This window comes from Nothobranchius furzeri, chromosome 1 (genome assembly GCF_043380555.1).
Source record: "Nothobranchius furzeri strain GRZ-AD chromosome 1, NfurGRZ-RIMD1, whole genome shotgun sequence".
NCBI lineage: Eukaryota > Metazoa > Chordata > Actinopteri > Cyprinodontiformes > Nothobranchiidae > Nothobranchius > Nothobranchius furzeri.
In genome coordinates, this window is record NC_091741.1 from 92,207,752 (window position 1) to 92,230,302 (window position 22,551).

General features: G+C 43.2%; 1 protein-coding gene across 1 annotated transcript in view; it reads left to right on the forward strand.

Moving 5' to 3' along the window:
- The window catches only part of dock2-like (dedicator of cytokinesis protein 2), a 175,592-nt gene that overhangs the window by 59,829 nt on the left and 93,212 nt on the right, over positions 1-22,551 (forward strand). The window contains exon 25 of the mRNA XM_054739089.2: positions 17,921-18,063. Within this exon, the coding sequence (XP_054595064.2) occupies positions 17,921-18,063 (143 nt within the window). The remainder of the gene's footprint in view (positions 1-17,920; positions 18,064-22,551) is intronic.

A 22,551-nucleotide genomic window follows, 5' to 3' on the forward strand; every position in this document is an offset into this window, starting at 1 on the left:
GGATGTCGGCGCCGGTGCCATCTTGTCCCAAGCCGGGCCCAACGACAGGCTTCATCCCTGCGTCTACTTCTCCAGGAAGTTTTCCACCACCCAGCAGAAGTACGGCGTAGGGGATTGCGAGCTGCTGACCATAAAATGGGCATTGGAGGAATGGAGGCAGTGGCTTCTGGGCACCACTCAGCCGTTCACCATCTGGACGGACCACCAGAACCTGACTCACATCAGATCAGCCAAGCAGCTCAATCCTCGCCAGGCCCGCTGGGCCCTCTTCTTCGAGCCCTATGAGTTCCATCTCGCCTACTGCCCAGGGACAAAGAACCAGAAGGCGGACGCCATTTCCCGCCAGTTCACACATCCAACGCCCACGTCCGAGCCGGCACCTATCCTCCCCGAGCACCGTTTCTTGGCCCACCTGAGGTGGCCACTGGAGGAGTCTATCCAAAACGCCCTCCGAGATGATCCCGCACCTCCAGAGACCCCCGCGGGTCGGCTCTACGTCCCCACGGCCTGTCGCAGCGAGGCATTGTCCTGGGCCCACTCATCACGCTTGTCTGGCCACGCAGGCTTCTCACGAACTCTTAGGTTCCTCAACCGAGCTCTCTGGTGGCCACGTATGGAGAGGGTTGTAAAGGACTATACGAGCACCTGTGACGTCTGCGCCCGCTCCAAGACATCCAACCAGGCCTCGGTTGGTACCCTCAGACCTCTTCCGGTACCCAGCCGCCCCTGGTCCCATGTGGGGTTGGACTTCATCACAGGACTCCCACCGGTCAACGACCTTAATACCATCATGACGGTCACCGACCGGTTTTCTAAGGCTGTTCACTTCATCGCCCTTCCGGGCCTCCCCTCGGCCCGATGCACAGCTGAGTTGTTCCTGGAGAATGTGGTGCGTCTCCATGGGTCTCCTGTCGACGTGGTCTGGGACTGTGGTCCCCAGTTCACGGCCCGGTTCTGGAGGGCTTTTTGTAATCTGTTGGGAGCATCAGTCAGCCTATCTTCGGGCTATCACCCGCAGACCAACGGCCAAACGGAGCGGGCAAACCAACAACTGGGTCGGTACCTCCGCTGCTTTGTCTCGGCCCAACCCTCGCAGTGGCCTAAGTACCTCCTCTGGGCTGAGTTATCCCACAATCTCCACACCTCCTCGGCCACTCTGATGTCCCCGTTCGAAGTCTGCTATGGCTACCAGCCCCCAGTCTTTGCCCACCAGGAACCCGAAGTTGCGGTGCCGGCCGCTCAATCCCTGGTGAGGCGCTGCAGGAACACCTGGATCAAGGTGCGGGCCTCCATAACCCGAGCTAACACCCCTTACTCTCACCAACACCTTGGCCGACACCGTCCTGGTCCCTCCTATGCTCCAGGGGATAAGGTCTGGGTGTCCACGGCAGACCTCCGTGTCCGTGCCGGGTCCAGGAAGCTCGCTCCCCGGTTCCTTGGGCCTTACCCCGTGCAAAGGGTCATCAACCCGGTCACGTACCAGCTGCGGCTGCCAGCGAGTCTCCGCATCCATCCCACCTTACATCTCTCCTGGCTCAAGCCCTACGTGGAATCCTCCCTCCTTCCGCCTCCGGCTCTGGCGCCTCCGCCTGCCCGCTTCCTCAACGGTGAGCCCATCGACACCGTCCGGCGCATCCTGGACGCTCGCCGCAGGGGACGGGGCTGGCAGTATCTGGTCGATTGGGCGGACTACGGCCCCGAGGAACGCTTCTGGGAGCCGGCCCGCTCCATCTTGGACCCTGCCCTTATCTCTGACTTCTGGGACCGCCGTGGTCGCCCTGGGACTTCTGGAGCCGTCCCTGGACCGGGGGCTCCTGTCAAAACCCTAGCCCCCGGACCGGCCTCTCCCAGCTAACCGGCCTCCATTTTGGACCACATTTCCCAGCATGCTCCTCGCGGGAACTACAGGCATTCTCCCAGTCACACCCAAGCCTATATATGGAAGACGCCGCACCGGCTCTTCACTCAGTCATCATTTCATTGAAACCCATGATCAGAGTTCTCTACCAAATAATCCAGACATCAAACATCCTTACCAAGCTCAACTCCCGTACCCAGTCGACCATCGTGACATTAGGCATCCTAAGCTTGTTTTAATGCGTTGCTTGTGTAACTGTTTTACCCTGGAAAAACAAAAGTTGTGATCAAACATTAAAAGACACAAAGTGACATGACATCCGTAATGAAAGCTTCATATTGCCACATTAATGTTTGTTGCATCCTGTCAGAGTTCATGTCCTGCCTTTCAGGAGTTATGGTCAAAGCCACAGAGCATTCCCGCTGTAAAGTCTGGTCCAGGCAGCAGACGGTGTGTGTTTGGGTGTTTGACAGCAGCGCAGCCATCTGTTGCCTGTGATTTTTAAAGGTTGTTGTTCAGGCTGACCCAGAATAGCTGCACTTATTGTGGAGCTGTGTTTTGATGGCTTTGGAAGGTTAATGAGAGCGAAAGAGGTGGTGGCTGTCATTCATTCTCTGCGGTCTGCAGTTTGGGAGGTTGTGAATAGACCAAACGAGGGATAAATGTGACTAATGGAGTAAAGTGAAAGGACTTTAATCATTTTGGGAAATGCTTCTACCTCATGCCCTCCTTCCATCTCATTTATATTCGGATGCTTGTGCCTGTGGGGCAATTTCAGAAGAAACTGAATGCAGACAAGGACAGCAGCGGGACATGGCGTGGGTACCAATAATTCATCTGATGGTGAACTGTGGTTTTGTCACAAGCTGTCCTACATCTCAGGTTACAGCGATGCTCGGAGTGCCTAACCCTTTGGGATGTTAGGTCGTCGTACAGCAGTGGCAACAGCCATAGAGGATGAACCGAGATACTGTAATAATTTAATGTGAGCAGAGATTTGGAGCTAGCCTGCCCTATTATTCAATCTGACCACAGACAGAGCAGGATTTATAAACAAAGATCAGATACAAGCTTAACTAGAGCCCACGGCTTTGTGACATATTACTCTCTGGTTGGAGCACACTGGGGATAAATCTGCTCATCAGTCGACGCATCGACTCGGTTGGTCCTTCTCGGCCCGCTTTGGTTTAATTGATCAAAAAGTTCTAGCAACAGATGACATAAACTGAGCAATTGCTCCTTCCTTTTGGTAGTTATTTGCAAGATGGAGTGGAGAACAGGGAAGATGAGGGGAGGCAATTAGTGGGTGAGTCATAGATGGTGACTAAGACAGGTGGGACTGATTTTTCACACGTTTCTAACCGCAAAAATAAACGAATAAACTAACAAAAAACAAACAACCAACCGACTTTTTTGAGCTTCTTTTTTATCACTAACTCCTAGATGCTACAACGAGATGCATTTCTTTTTCAAAATGAGGAATAGTTCTAAAATCCAAGAAATCACTTCTCGGTTTGACAGTTTGCTTTGATCTCATTGTAAGCAATAAACTGTCAGTTTGTATCAATATCAAAGGCAAGAATACCAGTAAGAAAGGTGATTATTGTCAAGTTGTTTCACCACCGTTCTTGTGCACAGTCCGTTTGCATTGTTGCAACAGTTTTGAGTGTTCTTTCTTTGAATTTTACAAATCGTCCACACCAAGCGTGTGTGAGCGGACAGCCTCTGTCTAAATATGAACAAAGAAAATGTACAGCTTCAAATTCAAGACGACGCTCTAAGATGGAACGAGGAATGAAGCGGAAATGGAGGGAGGAATTCAAATGAAAAACGAAGGGAAAGTAGATGGTAGGAAACACCCACAGAGACATTAGAGACATTTAGTCATCGCCAGGCGAGACGACATTTGGCTTGGTCTCAGTCCCCTTTCGTCTGAGAAGATTTGATTGTCATCTTTTCTATCACTCTATCATCCCAACCGGAGAGGATGGCAACCGGAGGAGGCGAGAGACAGGGATGGAGAAACAGAGTAGTAAAACTCTGATTTACATGCCTCTTAGAAATTGAGATTGCATCTCATTATCGTGTGCTGTAGTTTATTGTGTTTGGCTGTCAGAAAGAAAAAAATGGGAAAGAGAGAAGGGATGAGCTGGCTGCTGAGCCATCAAAGCTGCTCTGTGTGTGGCGACCTGCCAGCCCCGCCAGCTGTCTGCTCTCACAAACTTGGTAACCCAAACACACAACCGTGATTTCTTACAGTCACAAGCAGATTCAATCGCTTACACGCCAAATACCAGCAAAGCACCCAATCAGACACAAAAAAGGACAATTCAGACAGCGGCACACATACGCTGGAAATAATCACCACCAGCTGGGATTAGGGCAGAAGAAAAACAAATTTGATTTGAATATAAATGAGTTCTTGATGCTCTGCTTGTATGAGCTCTGAATATGTTGTTTGCTGTGCGTCAGCACCTGTGTGTGTATATAATTACATACTGGTTTCTGCAGATACACACACACACACACATTAGTCTGCTGGTACAAAACACACTTTTACATTTTAGTGAAAGCCAGAAAAGGTTAAAACTCATTGCAATGTCTGCTGCCAGATCTTGATTTCCATTTATCTGTCAGTGCCTGTTGGCAAAGCTTTCTTCCACAGCATGACTGAATTGATTTATAGCAGCGCTGCACCACAGGCTCTGACCTACAACATGTAACTAAATCACACAGGAACTTGGGAATGTGTGAGTGTGGGAAACCATTAGTGAAAATGGCTGATGTTAATATTAGCCAGTGTGTAAAAACTTGTTTTTCAAGTTAATAAAACTTTTAAACAGCTATTTAAATGTTTTTATTCATGTCAAAGTGAGTCATTCACATTTTGTGACACCTAAACACATTTGTGTTGTACCTCTCAAGGGTGTGCCTCGACCTTTAGTCTGGCTGACTGCAGCTCCTCCACTCTCCTGCACCGGACAGGGTGGGTAAAGAAAATGGCTTCATAGATTTTAAACCAGATCAAACTTGGAAAAATAAGGTTGATAGGAAAGAAATGCATTTGTATGAATTCCTTCGTCCTATCTGGTTTGCAGCACCTCATCCTTAACTCACCCCAACCGCTGCCCCTCGGAACCATCAGTGATGCTTTCAGGCTGCAGCTCTTTTTAACTCTAACTTTATGGGATTAGGAGTTAAACTCTGCCAATCTATGTGAGAGAAATGAGACAGTCCAAAAGGAAGCAGTCTCACAAATCAAATCTTAAACAGCTTTTCTTCTGTTCTCATCTGAATTTTGTACCTACTGAAATTAAAAGGAAAATTGTTTGAAACACGGTTCCACTTGTTAATTTTGTCTCTTGATTAAAAGTTTTGATGACGATGAAATCAGGATGTTTACCAAGCATTTACAGGACTTTATGTTCTTTGTGTCTCAGCGTGTTTTTATCATGTATTTTATTTTATTTGTGTTGCCCTTATTGCTTTAGGGACACTTCTTGAATGCCTTCATTTATTATTAGAGCATTGTGGTGATCAGTACGAAAACTAGTACTGAAGACAGATATTGATGAAGAAGTGATGTAGACCTTAAAGTGGTGCTTTACTCATGTTTTGAATACATTTGCAATGCTGTTTGAGCATCTCGCCTCGGATTGGCTAACAGCAACATGACTCTAGGAGAATATTTTCATGTTCAGCCTGTATGACAAACCCAAAGTGACCAATTATAATCAGATATAACCATTAAAAATTGTTTCTCAGTGAAGTACCTCTTTAAAGTTACAGTTAGCAGTTTCCCCTAAATTATGAAGTTGGGCCAAAAAAAAACATCTCTGTGAGTGGGTAGTTTTGGTTTGGAGCAGTCAGTTATTTTGCAACAGCAGCATTGAAGATGGCTGCAGCTCAAGTTATTAAAAGCGTTTGAAGGAATTTTAGCAATGTTGGATTGAATTGAAGATAGACAGAACTGACTAGAGGTTTTCAGTTCCAGTGACTGAGCTTGCTTTGTTGTTCAGTCTGAGAATGGACTGATCAGACAAACAGAGCAAAATGAAAAATAACAGATGAAAATGAAAATAAAGAATCCTGATGTTAGACAGGGAGCATAACGAAGAACAAGAAAAAAAACATGAAAACCCATTCAGTCATAAGGAATGTGCACCCTGCTCAAATTAAAGGAAAACTGTTAAAATATGTAATATCCAAACAAATATTGTAATATTTTAGAACAAAAAGAATGACATTTGATTACAAACTATGAAATGTATTAACTGAACGAGGTCTTCATTAAAAGTCACCAAGAATCTGAAACTGAATAACTCACCTGGTGGTCCGGTTCAGTCTATTTCAATGAGATCAGTGCATGCTCTGGGTGATGTCCTGGTGTCTCCTCCCAGATCTTTACCAGGAAATCACTGAGCTCCTATTCAGTCTGAGGGACAACTTATGTAGTCCGATAGATCCAAACATGTCTCAGAAATGTTCTTTTGGATTTAGCCAGGTTGTTGGTGGAGCCAGTTGATGGTTTAAATTCCTTCATCCTCCAGAAAAGCTGGGCTTTATCACGCACAGGAGTAATCCAGGACTCACTCCACCTAACCCACTCTTAACAGTGGGTCTAAGGACTTCCTCCAGATGCCTAATGGCAGAACGGTCCTGTATAGGTCAAGGACATTTAATGGCCTTGTCCAGTTGTCCAAGGTTGACTGCTTTTCTCTTGGAATCTCCTCCATGTAATAATAAAACATTTTCTTCTAACAGACAAAATATTTTGATAAAATGCTTTTTTTTATACCTGCCAACAGTCTTGGTTTCCCGCTGGAAGCCTTCTTCATGGGCAAAGAAGATATTTTTATAAGACTCATACTAAGGCATCATGAACTTCATAACTATGTCCCCTCCATGCACATGAAACTGTGCTAGGAGCACAGCAACTTTTCTGGCTCATAAATGAGCCATGCTAATAGAGCAGAACTGCCTGTGCCGCCTCCATCAGGTCCAGGAATCACCTCAGTAGTGGTGTCCCAGACCCTTGTCAAACTACTGAGACACAGTAAAACAGAAAAGGAAGATGTTGGTAGCCTCCACCTGCAACAACATTCCTATCTTTAGGTTCATCACATCTTTCCCCCTTTTTTCATCTCTCTTTTGCCTCTCTCAGTGCGCCCCAGGGCAGCTGTGGCTACATTGTAGCTCATCACCATCAGTGTCTGAATGTGTCTGTGAATGGATTCAATTCAATTCAATTCAAGTTTATTTATATAGCGCCAAATCACGACAAGAGTCGTCTCAAGGCACTTCACATAATAAACATTCCAAATCACAGTTCATTAAGCCAATCAGAAATAATGTTTCCTATATAAGGAACCCAGCAAATTGCATCAAGTCACTGACTAGTGTCAGTGACTATACAGCAATCCTCATACTAAGCAAGCATGCAGCGACAGTGGAGAGGAAAACTCCCTTTTAACAGGAAGAAACCTCCAGAGGATCCTGGCTCAGTATAAGCAGCCATCCACCACGGCTCACTGGGGATCGAGAAGACAGAGCAGGCAGAGACACACACACACACACACACACACACACACACACACACACACACACACACACACACGCACACACACACGCACACACACGCACACACACACACACAGACAAGTAATGTGTCTATAGTTATATTGTGATGTCTTAGTAAATATTGTATTTGGTGAAAGATAAACTTTATTGTATTTATCCTAGTGGATCTATAATTAAACGGATAAACTAGTATTAGCACATCAAAAGTCAAGGAAAACAAAAAGTTATTATCAGGAGAGAGAGAATGTATTAGTGGTTAGCAGCAGTGTGCTAGTCGATGGCCCCCTCCATGAGGCCACCACAGCTCAGCAGAACGTCATCGCAGCTTCTTCTGGGGAGAAAAACACTCACAGAGAAAATAAAGTTAACAGCTGAAATTGCACAAAATAGTACAGTTAAAGAGCAGACTGTAGAAGAAAGCAGTAGAGTGTGAAAAGTGGTCAGTGTGTCCTCCAGCAGTCTAAGCCTATAGCAGCATAATTACAGAGATAACTCTGGATAACCTATCCTATTTAGATGTAGGCATGTTGGAGGCAGGGCAAGGGAGAGCCGTCTTTACCGACTGCATACTCCACCTCCCTGTAATCCCCCACTTGTCCAGATTTAGGCTAACATCAGATTTTAACTATAAGCCCTATCAAATAAAAACGTTTTAAGCCTAGTCTTAAAAGTAGACAAAGTGTCTGCCTCACGGACTAAAGCTGGGAGCTGGTTCCACAGGAGAGGAGCCTGATAACTAAAAGATCTGCCTCCCATCCTAAGTTTAGATATTCTTGGAACCACCAGTAGACCTGCAGTCTGAGAGCGAAGTGCTCGGTTAGGAACATATGGAACAATCAGATTACTGATGTATGATGGACCTTGATTATTAAGAGCTTTATATGTGAGAAGAAGGATCTTAAAATCTATTCTGAATTTAACGGGTAGCCAATGTAGGGAAGCTAAGACAGGAGAGATATGATCTCTCTTTTTAATTCTCATCAGAACTCTAGCTGCAGCATTTTGGACAAGCTGAAGACTTTTAACTACATTCTGTGGACTTCCTGAGAGTAATGAATTACAGTAATCCAGTCTTGATGTAATAAATGCATGAACTAGTTTTTCAGCATCACTCCTGGAAAGTATGCTTCTAATCTTAGCAATATTCCGAAGGAGGAAAAAGGAAATCCGACAAACTTGTGAAACCTGGGATTTGAATGACATGTCCTGGTCAAAGATAACACCAAGGTTCCTTGCTTTGTTCTCGGAGATTAATGTAATGCCATTAAGGTCAGGCAATTGGCTAAGCAATTTCCTTTTCTGGATTTCTGGTCCAAAGATGAGAACTTCCGTCTTGTCTTGATTTAAAAGCAAGAAGTTAAGAGTCATCCAATTTTTTATGTCCTCAAGACAAGCCTGTAATCTACCCAACCGATTAGGTTCATCAGGGTTAATGGATAAATATAACTGAGTATCGTCAGCATAACAGTGGAAGTTTATCCCATGCTGTCTAATGATTTTACCAATTGGAAGCATATATATAGTAAAAAGAATTGGCCCAAGCACTGAACCCTGTGGTACTCCGCAAGTAACCCTGGAGTATGAAGAAGATTTGTCATGTACATTTACAAAATGAAATCTGTCAGACAGGTAGGATTTAAACCAGCCTAACGCTGTTCCTTTGATCCCTACAACATGTTCAAGTCTTTCTAAAAGAACATTGTGATCAACTGTGTCAAAGGCAGCACTGAGATCTAACAAGACTAGAACAGACACAAGATTCTTATCTGAGGCCATGAGAATATCATTTGTAACTCTCACTAATGCAGTTTCAGTGCTGTGATACTTTCTAAAACCAGACTGAAATTCCTCAAACAGAGCATTAGTGTTTAAATGCTGACATACTTGGATGGCCACTATTTTCTCCAGGACTTTGGATAAAAATGGAAGGTTAGATATTGGTCTGTAATTCATTGGGTCATCTGGATCCAGAGAAGGCTTCTTAAGTGAAGGTTTGATTACAGCAACCTTAAAATCTTGTGGTACATACCCATTTACTAAGGATAGATTGATTATATCTAGAATGGGGGCAGTAACCAAAGGAAATGCATCTTTAAATAATTTGGTTGGGATTGGATCCAAAATGCAAGTTGAAGGTTTAGATGAAGCTAATATTTTTGATAACTCTGAAAGCTCAACTGGATCAAAACGGTTCAAGCACAGATTCTAGAGTCACCTCTGATGCTGCCTCACTTACTGAGGAAGAAGAAATCGCATTAGGGAGGATGCTAAAGATTTTGTTTCTAATAGAATTAATTTTACTTGTAAAAAATCCCATGAAGTCATTGCTGCTGAGGGCTAAGGGAATAGATGGCTCAGAGCTACGATTCTGTGTAAGTTTAGCAACTGTACTGAAAAGAAATTTAGGATTATGCTTATTCTCCTCAATCAATGCTGAGAAATAAGCAGTTCTAGTTTGTTTAAGCTTATTTTTATAAAGCACAAGACTATTTTTCCAGGATAGGTAGGCCTCCTCATGGTGCGTAGAGCGCCATGTTCTCTCCAATTTCCTAGAGTTTTGTTTTACGGCTCGTAGATGAGAGTTAAACCAGGGAGCCAAATTCCTGTCCCTTATTACCTTTTTTTTAAAGGGGCAACATCATCTAATGCCACACGTAAAGAGGAATTCACATGATGAACTAAGGCATCAATTTGTGAGGGGCTAGAACTGAAAATATTGCCCTCTGCTACATGCCTCTGAGATGCTGAGGACAGTAAAGATGGAACAGTTGATTTAAAAGACGCAACTGCGTTGTCAGATAGAGACCGACTATAATGAAATTTACTTTCATGTCTCGAGAACTCAGTTATAAAAAACTCAAAGGTTATCAGAAAGTGGTCCGAGAGGACTGGATTATGTGGAAAGATCGTTATTTCCTCACACTCTATGCCATAAGTCAGCACAAGGTCCAATGTATGATGGCAGGAGTGGGTGGAGCTATGTATTCTTTGAGTAAAACCAATTGAGTCTAAGATATTGCTAAAGGCTACATTGAGGCAATCATTTTCGATGTCCACATGAATGTTGAAATCCCCCACTACAATGACCTTATCAGTATTTAGCACCAAATCAGATAAAAAATCAGAGATCTGATCCAAAAACTCAGAGTAAGGGCCTGGTGGACGATATAAAACTACAAACAAGAGTGGTTTTACAGTTTTGCAATCTGGATTAGGAAAACTAAGAATAAGATGTTCAAACGAACTGTAGCTATTAATCTGTAAGGGACTGATTAATAAGTCCGAATGAAAAATGGTTGCCACTCCTCCTCCTCGCCCTGTACTTCGAGCAATGTGATGATTTAAATAATTTGAAGGAGTCGACTCGTTTAAGCTAACATAGTCCTCTTGCTGCAGCCAGGATTCTGTGAGAGAGAGCAAAGAGATCTGATTATCACAAATCAACTCATTAACTAACAAAGTCTTAGAAAAAATGGATCTAATGTTCAACAACCCACATTTAATTTTTCTAGTTTTCTGCTCAGTTGAATTTGTTCTAATATTTATGAGATTTCCATGATTTGCTTTATTAAGCCTGATATTTAATCTGTGTGATTTTGGCCGTGGGCAGGACACTGTCTCTATGGGGTAGTGGGTGGGTAACAGTGCAGAAGCTGCAGAGGGGTGGGTTAAACTACGACTCTGCTTCCTGGTCTGGACCCTGGGTTGTCATGGAGGACTAATAAAACTGGCCATATTCCTAGAAAGAAGAGCTGCTCCATCCAAAGAGGGATGGATGCCGTCTCTCCGCATCAGACCAGGTTTTCCCCAAAAAGTTTTCCAATTATCAATGTAGCCCACGTTGTTTTCAGGACACCACCTAGACAACCAGCGGTTGAAGAACAGCATGCGGCTAAACATGTCGTCACTGGTCTGATCAGGCAGGGGGCCAGAGAAAATTACGGAGTCCGACATTGTTTTGGCAAACTTACACACCGAAGCAACATTAATTTTAGTGACCTCCGATTGGCGTAACTGGGTGTCGTTACCGCCAGCGTGAATAACAATCTTACTGTATTTATGCTTATCCTTAGCCAGCAGTTTCAGATAAGATTTAATGTCGCCCACTCTGGCCCCAGGTAAACATTTAACTATGGTAGCTGGAGTCTCTAATGCCACGTTTCTGACTATGGAGCCACCAATTATCAGAGTCGGCTTATCAGTGGGTGCGTCACTGAGCGGGGATAATCTATTAGAAACGTGAACGGGTTGGTGGTGGCCCACGGGCTGGGTTCTATGCTTCCTGCGTACCGTCACCCAGCCGGCCTGAGGTCCCGGCTGCTCGGGTTCCACTGGAGGGTCGCTACGGGGTTGTTCTGAGCTAGTTAGCCCCGCGCTAGCTAAGTAACTACGGCTGTTTACAGGTTTTTCAACAGCGCGGAGCCGGGACTCCAATTCCGACATTCTCGCCTCCAAAGCTACAAAAATGCTACATTTATTACACGTATCATTATCACTAAAGGAGGCAGAGGAGTAACTAAACATCTGACACAGAGAGCAAGAGATAGGAGACGGAGAAGCAGAGACAGAAGTAGCCATAGCCGTGCTGAGGCTAAGCTAACTGGACGAGCAGCAAACTGTTCAGTACCAAATAAACTGCGTGCGGACTCAAATGGTTCCCTAAAAGCTAGGTGGAACAACAGAAAATGTGCGTTTTAGCGTGCTTTTGTGCTACAATAACTCAGAGATATCCAAGTACAGAGAAATTAAATCAGCTTTAGCGAGCCCCAAACACCAAACAGCTACATGGAGTGCAACACTGAAAACAGGAAACAGGAAACGCCTTACCGCCAGGTGCAGCCAATCATTACTGTAATACAGTGAATGATACACTGTAGTGTAAAGCACTTTTGAGTCCTCTGACTCTGAAAGGCACTATACAAGTGTGGGTCATTTATACTTCATCACTTTAGTGCTCTTGTTGTGAGCTTCATTATCACCAGAACAGCTGACAGGTATTAAGAACTCAACTGAGCAGATCAATATCCTAGAAGTTTCACTGATTTGATACTGGACTCTAATTATAACGTGTTCCTTTAACTTTATTTTAGCTGTGTGCGCATGCATGCACGAGTGTGTGTGCACTCATGCATGTATGTGTGTGTGCGTGTGTGTGTGTGTGTGTCAGCTAAATTCCCATTTATGGATCACCGTGTGAAAGCTGTCAGCTCCATACTCTGAAGTAACACTTCATCATGACATTCTTAGGCGTTGAAGATCTGATTTGCAGAAAAGGCAAGCCTTAAAAGATTCAAAAGAGACAACTCACTCTCACAAATCCATCAAAGAATGTTAGATATAAACAAGAAGGATTTACAGATCTGAATGTTTTGTGAATTTTAAGCAGCTAATGGTTAAATTAAATGTTTTTTTCTGAACTCACCAGCTTAGTACAGGTTGGTTTTAACAATACTTCAGACTGCTGTTGTTACTGCAGTTATTATCCTCATAAGCCTAACCGATGAATGTATACAGTATTAATATTAAGCTCAACCATCAGGTCATCCAGTGAAACATGAATAATTAAATTATAACACTGGCAGTAGTTTTAATGTACTAATCTAGTTTGCATAATTATGGTTGAAATAACTTGTTCATATTTAGATCAATAATGACATCACAACTCATCGTCATTATTGTAAATTTCCTGCATTAGCCACCGATAGAAATTAGCCAGGAAACAATCAGGTTAGAAAATTCAGTGACTTTTGCGTGTCACATTATCAAAGTAGAATTCATGGACTCACCCATCTTGACTTACGACGGGGAAGGCTGTTGTTAGTTCAGTGTCCAGGAAGGAGCAGAGCTCGTCTCAGGTAGAGGAGGCTAACCGTTAGCACTAGCAACTCCAGTGCACAGCAGAACTCCTCCAGTCTTGTGATATTTTGGAGATAAAACATTAACATTGCAAATCAAACAGAGTCAATGGTGGAGCTGTGTTGCTGTTGGCCAATCAGAAGTGAGATGTCCTCAGTGTTGTGTCCTTGGGCAAGACACTTATCCCACCTTGCCTGCTGGTGGTGTTTGGAGGGACTGGTGGCTCCTGTGTACAGCAAACTCAGCCCCAGGGCAGCTGTGGCTGCAATCTAGCTCATCACCCACCAGTGTATGAATGTGTGTGAAGGGGTGGATGACGGGATGTGTTGTAAGGTGCCTTGGGGTGGGAGGGTGTGGGGGTGGGGGGTGGGGGGGGGGGGTTAGAGACTCTAGAAGGTGCTATATCAAATACAGGCCATTTACTATAAGACTCCCAAACCTGCTACCTCAGCTCAACTCTGCTTTGGCTTTCGTTTACTTCCTGAAACAAAAGCGCTGGAGCGACTCAGAGATGGACTCACAAGGTTTTCATTTCTACCAGAAACCACTGCAAATGTATAAATTATTAGTGAACTTGAGCACATGGTATTCTGTATTAGATACGTGTAGCATCAGCGTATGACTAACAGCTAGCTAACAGACAGGATTCAGAGAAAGTCAAACACAGTTTCTCATCTCCCATTGTTTATGTAAACTGAAACAAACACAAACGTACGCAGCTTAAAGCCTGGTTTATGCTTCTCCGTCAGCTCCACAAGGGACAGACACGCACGGATTGACAGAAGCATTTTGCTCTCATGCTTCTCCGTCTCCTGGAGAGTGTTGCAAATTAATTGCCCGGCAGGACAACAGAGAGCGTAGCGCTGTTCTGTGGTATCCTGTCATGTATCGGTCCAAGATAGTGTGTTTATATTGTGTTTTTTTGTATTTAAGAGACTTTTTAACACAGACAAATTTGTCTCTCATTCTCCTCCACCTCTTCATGCGCTCGCCACCTCTAAACCCACGTTTCCTGTCATTTTTGTCCACAAATAAAATGCTTGCTGCGCATCTTTTCACTCCTCCAGTCACGAGAAAATTACAAAGTTCATGTTTTTAGAGTTTTTTCGCGAGGTATTCTTCAAGCTTCTCCGTGTCTGCCCGCTAGTTATCCTCGGCTCTCTTTATGTTTTTGAGGGCGCAATGCCGGCGCTGTAGACAACAGCGGCATCCTGGCCAATCACAAGCTTGTGTTGTCCGTCTCGACTGACGGATGTTTAGAAAAGAGAGCTCGACTCCGTCCGTCCTTGCGGAGCTCTCCGGCAGGCCCGCAAGGACATTGCGTGTCTCCGCACTGACGCAGACGGAGAAGCATGAATCAGGCTTTAGTTCCAAGCATATACGGCACAAAGGTTCACATTGATTATGTGCACATACCACAACAAAGAGCTATATTTAACTTAGCTTAACATTTTAACTTCAGTAGTTTTATCATTGCAAACTAACAAACTAATCATAATCTGAATCCCTTTTTACTCGATGTATGAATATTACACAACATTTATATTCACATGTACAAAAAACTCAGAAACAAAAATGAATGTACAAGCAATGTATCTCCAAAGCAAACAAGAAGGAAAAGAGGAAAATAGTTCTCTGTTTAACAGCATGAAGAGGTCCTTCACTTTAAGTTTCGCTTTCCCAACTAAATACTGCTTACCGCCACCAGGTGATGCAAAGGAGAATGAATTTGGGCCACAGCTTCAAAATGTAATCCATGACACATGGTGAGGCACTGTACTCTTTACTTTCACTTTGATGTTATGAAGTATGGCTACTTGAGTACCATAATACGCTACTACCTCTCTTGTATTCAACCACGTTGTAACCAGAAATGCAGCAGACACACATGTATTTCTAGAGGTTTAAATGAATGAATCAATGAAAGCTGGACTGTACTGAAAATCTGAAATATCAGAAATAATCTGGAAAATACTGAAAATCAAGTGAATCTACAATAAATATAAATAAACACATTGAGCGGAAGTTCCTTGGACTAACATAAATGGGGCACGGTCCAGGAGTATGGGGTGGGTGGCCTTTTGCTAAGGGCCATTCAGTCCCTTTACCAGAGGAGCGTGAGTTTGGTCCGCAGAGCTGGAAGTAAGTCAGACCTGTTCCCGGTGAGGGTTGGACTCCGCCAGGGCTGCCCTTTGTCACCGGTTCTGTTCATTATCTTTATGGATAGAATTTCTAGGCGCAGCCGTGGTGTGGAGTGTGTCGAGTTTGGTGGCAGGAGAATCTCATCTCTGCTTTTGCGGATGATGTGGTCCGCCTAGCTTCATCCAGCTCTGACCTTCAGCTCTTGCTGGGTAGGTTCGCGGCCGAGTGTGAAGCGGCTGGGATGAGGATCAGCACCTCCAAATCTGAGACCATGGTTCTCGACCGGAAAAGGGTGGCTTGCCAACTCCGGGTCGGGGGAGAGGTCCTACCTCAAGTGGAGGAGTTTAAGTATCTCGGGGTCTTGTTCACGAGTGAGGGTAGGAGGGATCGGGAGATCGACAGGCAGATTGGTTCGGCATCTGCAGTGTTGCGGACGCTGAGCCGACCTGTCGTGGTGAAGAGGGAGCTGAGCCAGAAAGCCAGGCTCTCGATTTACTGGTCGATCTACGTCCCAATCCTCACCTATGGTCATGAGCTTTGGGTAATGACCGAAAGAACGAGATCGCGGATACAAGCGGCCGACATGAGTTTCCTCCGTAGGGTGGCCGGGCTCAGCCTTAGAGATAGGGTGAGGAGCTCGGATATTCGGGAGGGACTCGGAGTAGAACCGCTGCTCCTCCGGATCGAAAGGAGTCAGTTGAGGTGGTTTGGGCATCTGGTCAGGATGCCTCCTGGACGCCTCCCCGGGGAGGTGTTTCTGGCATGTCCTGCCAGCAGGAGGCACCCGGGTCAACCCAGGACACGCTGGAGAGGTTACATCTCCAATCTGGTCCGGGAACGCCTTGGGATCCTGCCGGAGGAGCTGGTGGAGGTGGCTGGGGAGAGGACGGTCTGGAGCTCCCTAGTTGGGATGCTGCCCCCGCGACCCGAACCCGGATAAGCGGAGGAAGACGACGACAAATAAAAAATTTCATAATTTATTATCATTTCACCTGTTTTTATTTAGTTCTTTGAACAACTTGAACTTTATATTTTTGTCTATCTGGTTAAATAATATTAACAATTTTAATCAGCCTTTTCACTAAATGCTTTTGTACTTTGACTTTAGCATTTTTGATGACTTATTTTTACTTTTATTTGATTCAAAAATGAATGAAAGTAATGCTACTTTTACTGTAATACAGTCTACATATTGTACATATTTGATTTGTTTCACAGAACTAGCTCATTTAATGCAGCTTCTCTGAAAGGTTTTAACACATTTTTAAAAATAAACAAAAATAGACATCTTCCTTTATAAATGTTGAATGATATAATAAACTGAATGCACTGAGTTTGTCCCACTAAACGTTCCAATCCCCTGTTTAGCTCTCTCTTTAGTCGTGCTACTCTGACCATGTTGGACCCAAACATAACAGCAGGGTTTCCTTGTTTGATCAGTGTAATTAAAACTGTTGGCTGTGGGCTGCTCTCACAAGGGCCTTGACCCGCACATCCACACTTCTACTAGAACACTCCAGCCAAGAGGCAGATGGATTCATTCTTTTTCAGTTTTCCTGCTATAGCACAACAAACCGTTCTCAATCTAGAATATGAAACTGCTCAAAATGATTAAAATATTCAGACTTTAGTGGTTAAATGCATTAACGGATACAAAACTAGCCACTACCCAAAAGGCATGAACCAGGAGTTTTTCCTATGCCAAGGTTTATTTATAATACTTAAGGAGTCACTTTCCCCCACTTGGACTTTTCCTGTGTCTTATTTCCTCCATCGCAAGTCTTTGAGGGCATCTTCCAATAATTTGCCTTTATCGTGTTGTGTTGGCGATGTGAGGGTCCAAGCAGCAAGCATGCAGGCTCGGTTCAGTTAGAGCATCAGTCCAAATGAGCTTTTAATGGTCTTTGACTACCTGAGGCTACAAAGAGAGGGATGGGGTGTATTACATGGTGGAGCAGAAGGATGGGAGCAGGACAAAGGCCAGCAAGAGACAGCTCAAGACGGAAAGATTAGTTCCTGCTGAAGAAACGCACAAACTGGAAAACAATTCTAAGGCATCAGGCAAAGCTCTCACATTTCATGAAAAGCTCAAATTGTTGGACAAGTTTGATCATACCTGCCTTGTAGAATTTGCATGCTCTTCCAAAGTAACAGGCTGCACAGTCCGGGTGTGTGTGATGTGTTGACTTTGTGTTTGACAAAGCAGCGACCTGGTAGGATCTAAGCTATTAATATTCATGACTGATGTTACTCCACTGAGCTTGTTTTCTGTTTTAGGGTCCAGTGGGATCATTATTCATAAACGTATGGATACAGCTTTCCGTACAGCTGCAGCTCCAAATCATGAACAGATTTTTTGAAAGATAAATCATCTTAGCATCTAAACTAGGGGGTGTGGCTTGAATCCATCAAAGTGAATGACAAAACCCTTGGTTTTTATGAAGAAACACACTTTTTAAATCATTTGTGCTTTTGTTTCCACAGAGTGCCGGGATGTGTTATTACCCATGATGCTGCAGGAGTTGGGTGGCGCCCTGGCCACTATGGCTGATGGGCCACACGATGAGAGGAGGAACAGTTTGGAGCTTCTCAACAATATTCTGGAGGTCCTCAGCAGGAATAACGTGGTGAGACACACAGGAGACTTTAAAGTGAAAGACGTGGAGAACATAGTGGGATTTATTCCCTCAGTTCACTGACAGATATAATACAGATAAAGTTAAAGTCCCATTTGTCGACACATTGGTCACATTTTTTCTCCGCATTTGACCCATCCCCTGGAGGAGTGCTGAGCTGCAGACACGACTGCGCTTGGGAACCATTTAACCCCCCAATCCAATCCCTTAATGCTGATTGTCAAGCAGGAAGGTATTGGGTCCCATTTTTAAGGTCTTTGGTATGATCAGACTGTGGATTTGCACCCACCATCTCCCAGTCTCAGGGAGGACAATCATACCACTAGACCACTGAGATGGTTATAGTTTACAATTATATTGGTAGAGCTATTAAGAACAACTAGATCAGTTTAGGTCTCATGCACCCACAGACATTAGCTCTTGCTTTGACCAGCCCCACCCCTTCCTACAATCTTTACATTGTGCCTTATTACCTTAACGACTCTAAAGATGTTCTCATTAGATATTGCTACATTTTGTGCTCTGGTCTGCTCAAAAAGATGTTGGGACAAGTTTGATCACACACCCAGGCTTTCAAACAAGTTGGATTATCTGATTTTTGTGGGCCAAATAAGTGTTGCCTGTTGAATGTGATGTCTAGCCAATCAGAGACTCAAGGTTTGGTTTATCAAAAGACTTTAGCCATTTTTATAAGACACACCAATCAGCAAAATACTGCCGCCACAGAGTTTCTTTTGAATGCACTGTAGCGGCATGACAATGCAGTAATTATGTGGCATTCACACCGCCAAGTTTAGAGGTATTATTGCTGCAGCGCCGGACTTGTGAATGCATATTACGCCTTGGTACAACAGAGGGTGGTGTCATGATCACGTGTGGAAATACTGCAGAGCTTCGGCAGGAAGCTATATTGAAAATGAAAGTAAACACGGTCAGTAAGTTTAGCTTTTGTAAACAGAACCAGCTGAGATGATAAACTGGAGCGATGAAGAGCTCCCAGATCATCTCATTGTTAGAGCTGGAGCTGAGATCACCAGACAGACAGTTCTCGGGGACTGTGGAGGACAGACACCTTTAGGAGTGTTGGAGCTAATAGCTGTGTTTGCGTATGTGCTCTGCAGAATATCAGCATCCTGTTTCTCAGCCAAAGTTTCAGATCAGTTCCAGTAAAGAATATTTATCTGAAGTCAACAGCAAGCAGATGTATCCTGTTTTGGTAGAATCTGCTAGAAACAGGGTGCCTCCCAACTGAAAATCAACTGATGTGTGTGTAAGGTCCATTTCCTGGTTATGCAAGGCTGACATCAGCAAAGTGTTGAAAAAATCTCTGATTTGATGTGAGACAGGCTTTTCAAGGAGATTGCGGCCAAAGGCTCTCAGCTTTTGGCAGCCCACTGTCCTCAAAACTTGTCTGTGTATCTGAAATAAAGCCCCGCTCTATGACGGACAATTGCCTGTTCCCTCATGCCTTATTGAATCTATGAAAAGGAACCCACACACTGGCGGCTACGAAGGGACCAACAGGAGCATGGCTTCAGTCGCAATAAAAAGCAAGGGATGTCTGAGATAAACTGAATTCCATGGCAGCCCAGAGACCACCACATATCCCCTTTATACCACCGTTGCTTAAACTTTTTTTTTAAAAAGACACTATTGTGCAATACTACCACCACAGTCCGACCACTTATAATCCCTGGTGCCGCTTCAGCGTTGCAGCAAATTGGCAGCATTGTTTTATAAAAGGCGTTGATCTCCTGTAATTAGTAATGAAATTAAGTTTGTTGGTAAGTCACAGAACGTTAGCATTAGCAACATAGCATGACACATTCAGCTTTTGCTGTTTGTGGGATAAAACATCAGCATTGCATTTTTTTTACCCAAGAGAATATTTTCGACACTAATTTGAGTTTTGTCAAAGGAGGCAGCGTAAAGCCTACTGCACACTGGAAGCATCAGAAAGGCAGCGGAACGTCACTGCTTCAAAAAGAATCCATTCGATTCTATTGGGGTGATTCAAACCAGATGTGACGCGGCAATTTTCAGACGTGTCCCAGAAGCGGCTCACCATGCAGCACCCTGCCGCGCCACACTGCCAAAGATAGGATCAAGTTTTATTTTTGGCACAAGTTGCTTCTCGGACATGACAGTTGCTACAGTTGGCTGCAGATGGCTAAATCACACTCAGTTTCAGTGTAAAAACCCTGATAATTAAAAAAATAAAAGTCTATTGCAGCGGTGCTATTTCATATATATGTAAATAACGTCAACACAAGTGACCTAATGGCTTATTTACTCCGAATTTTGTTCCAGAAATGTGTTTTTCGTGGCTTTAATCCTGGCAGTGGAGAGGAACAACATCATAAATGACATCAAACAGAGATATCAAACGTGATTTCCATGTTTTTGGTTTAATGGCATAAACTCGAGGGATTTTGCCATCTTGCAAGTTGAGCGATGAGCTTAGCGGAATGGCTGTTTTGCGGCTGAAACTCTCCCGGTGTGTAGTGGAGTGCAGCGATTATTGCAAGTAAACCTTTCTGCTGCCGTTACGCTCAGCTGATGCTTCCAGTGTGCAGTAGGGGTAAGAGTCTTGTTGTCAGCCAATGCCAGGTGAAGCATTTGCATGTTATGATTATTAACTAGTAAGAGTTGTAATCCTACTGTTTTCTTTCCCCAATCCTATGATAAACTTCTACCAGAAAAAGGAGCCCCTGAGTTTTTTTCCATAGACAATGGTAATCATTTGCGCTGCAGACCACATCAGCAGCAACCTCGGCAACTTTATTTAAAAAATGAGTGAGTGAGAGTTGTAAACATAGCTGCTTCCCATCTGGGTTTATACATTTTGCACTAATTCAATTTGTGTGCATTATTCAGCGATGAGTGTGGTTTTCTAAAAGTGTGTGTTGACATTATAAATTAGCAACTGTTTGTCAGTGGTCAGTTTTTCATTTTTCACCATGTGTGGGCTCGTGTTGGTCATCCTGCAGCGGCATGCAGCATATATTAAAAAATAATATTTAAAAACTACATCTGATAACTTCTGAATTACAAACTGCAGTCTCTCTAAAATCTCTTCATAACCACGGGACTGCAGCAGATTATGATGCATGTCTCAGCTGAACTACCCAAACTGGTAATTGATCAGTGTTTGGGAACCCTTGATTATTTCCATCATCAAAAACTTGAGGCTTGACCTGGACTTGAAAAAAAAAAGTATTTTGGACATCTTAGCTTCATCTGTTTTCTTTCTCTTTACCAAAGATAAAATCAGACGTCAGGAAGAGAACGGAAATACATTTTAAGTGAGCAGCATTCACCATAATGCCTTAAACAGAGACAAGAACCAGGTAATATGTTGATCTGATCCACATTTGTATGTTTAAAACAAACTGATTAAAGATCACAGGATAAATCTAAATAAATGTTTGAGTCAAATGTTCAAGAAGTGAACCAAACATTCAAGATTTAAAATGCTAAGAATTTCTCCTTTTTGCTGAGGACATTCATTTGATGAAGAACCACTATTTCAATTTTATTAGATCCTTTTCACCTTTGGATTATTTTAAAGTACCTTCTGAATCTAGAGCTGCAGCTTTTCCTCCTGAGGGGAGGAGCATAGCAGTTTCATATCACCCAGCTGCGCAATAAGCAGACCTGGACTGCTCTTGACCAAATATGTTTATTATTATTATTATTATTATTATTATTATTATTATTATTATTATTATTATTATTATTATTATTATTATTATTATTTCATACTATTTGCAGATGATATGAATGTTCTAAGTTTTGGGAAAGATTTAATAACATTAATGGACAAAGTTGGGAAAGAATTAAATGCATCAAAGTGTTGGTTTAATTTAAATAAATTAACTTTAAATCTAAATAAAACAAAATGTATCATATTTACTAATAGAGCAATTACAGTGGATACACATCTCAAAATAAATAACACAGAAATTGAAAGAGTGAATGAAATAAAATTTCTTGGCGTAACCATAGAAAAAAGTTAAGTTGGAAACCGCATATTGACTCAATTAAAGCAAAGTTATCTAAATCATTAGCAGTTCTCTATAAAGTTAAATAATTTTTAGATGAAAAAGCTTTATATCTTTTGTATTGTTCCTTAATTCTGCCTTATTTCATGTATTGTATTGAAGTGTGGGGAAATACCCACGAAGCCCACTTAAAGCCTTTGTTTATAATTCAGAAGAGAGCAATTCGACTTGTAAATAAAGCAGCTTGTAGAGAGCATACACATTTACTTTTTACTCGTTTAAAAGCATTAAAGTTAAGAGAATTAGTTACATTTAGAACTGCACATTTTATGTATAAAGTGATGCATAATTTGATGCCAAAACAAATTCAGGGTCTGTTCCAGATCAGAGTGTGTTTATGATCTCAGAGGGTATAAAATGTTTAGAAAGCCTAAAGTAAGAACTAAAATGAAACAACTTTGTATTTCTTGTGTTG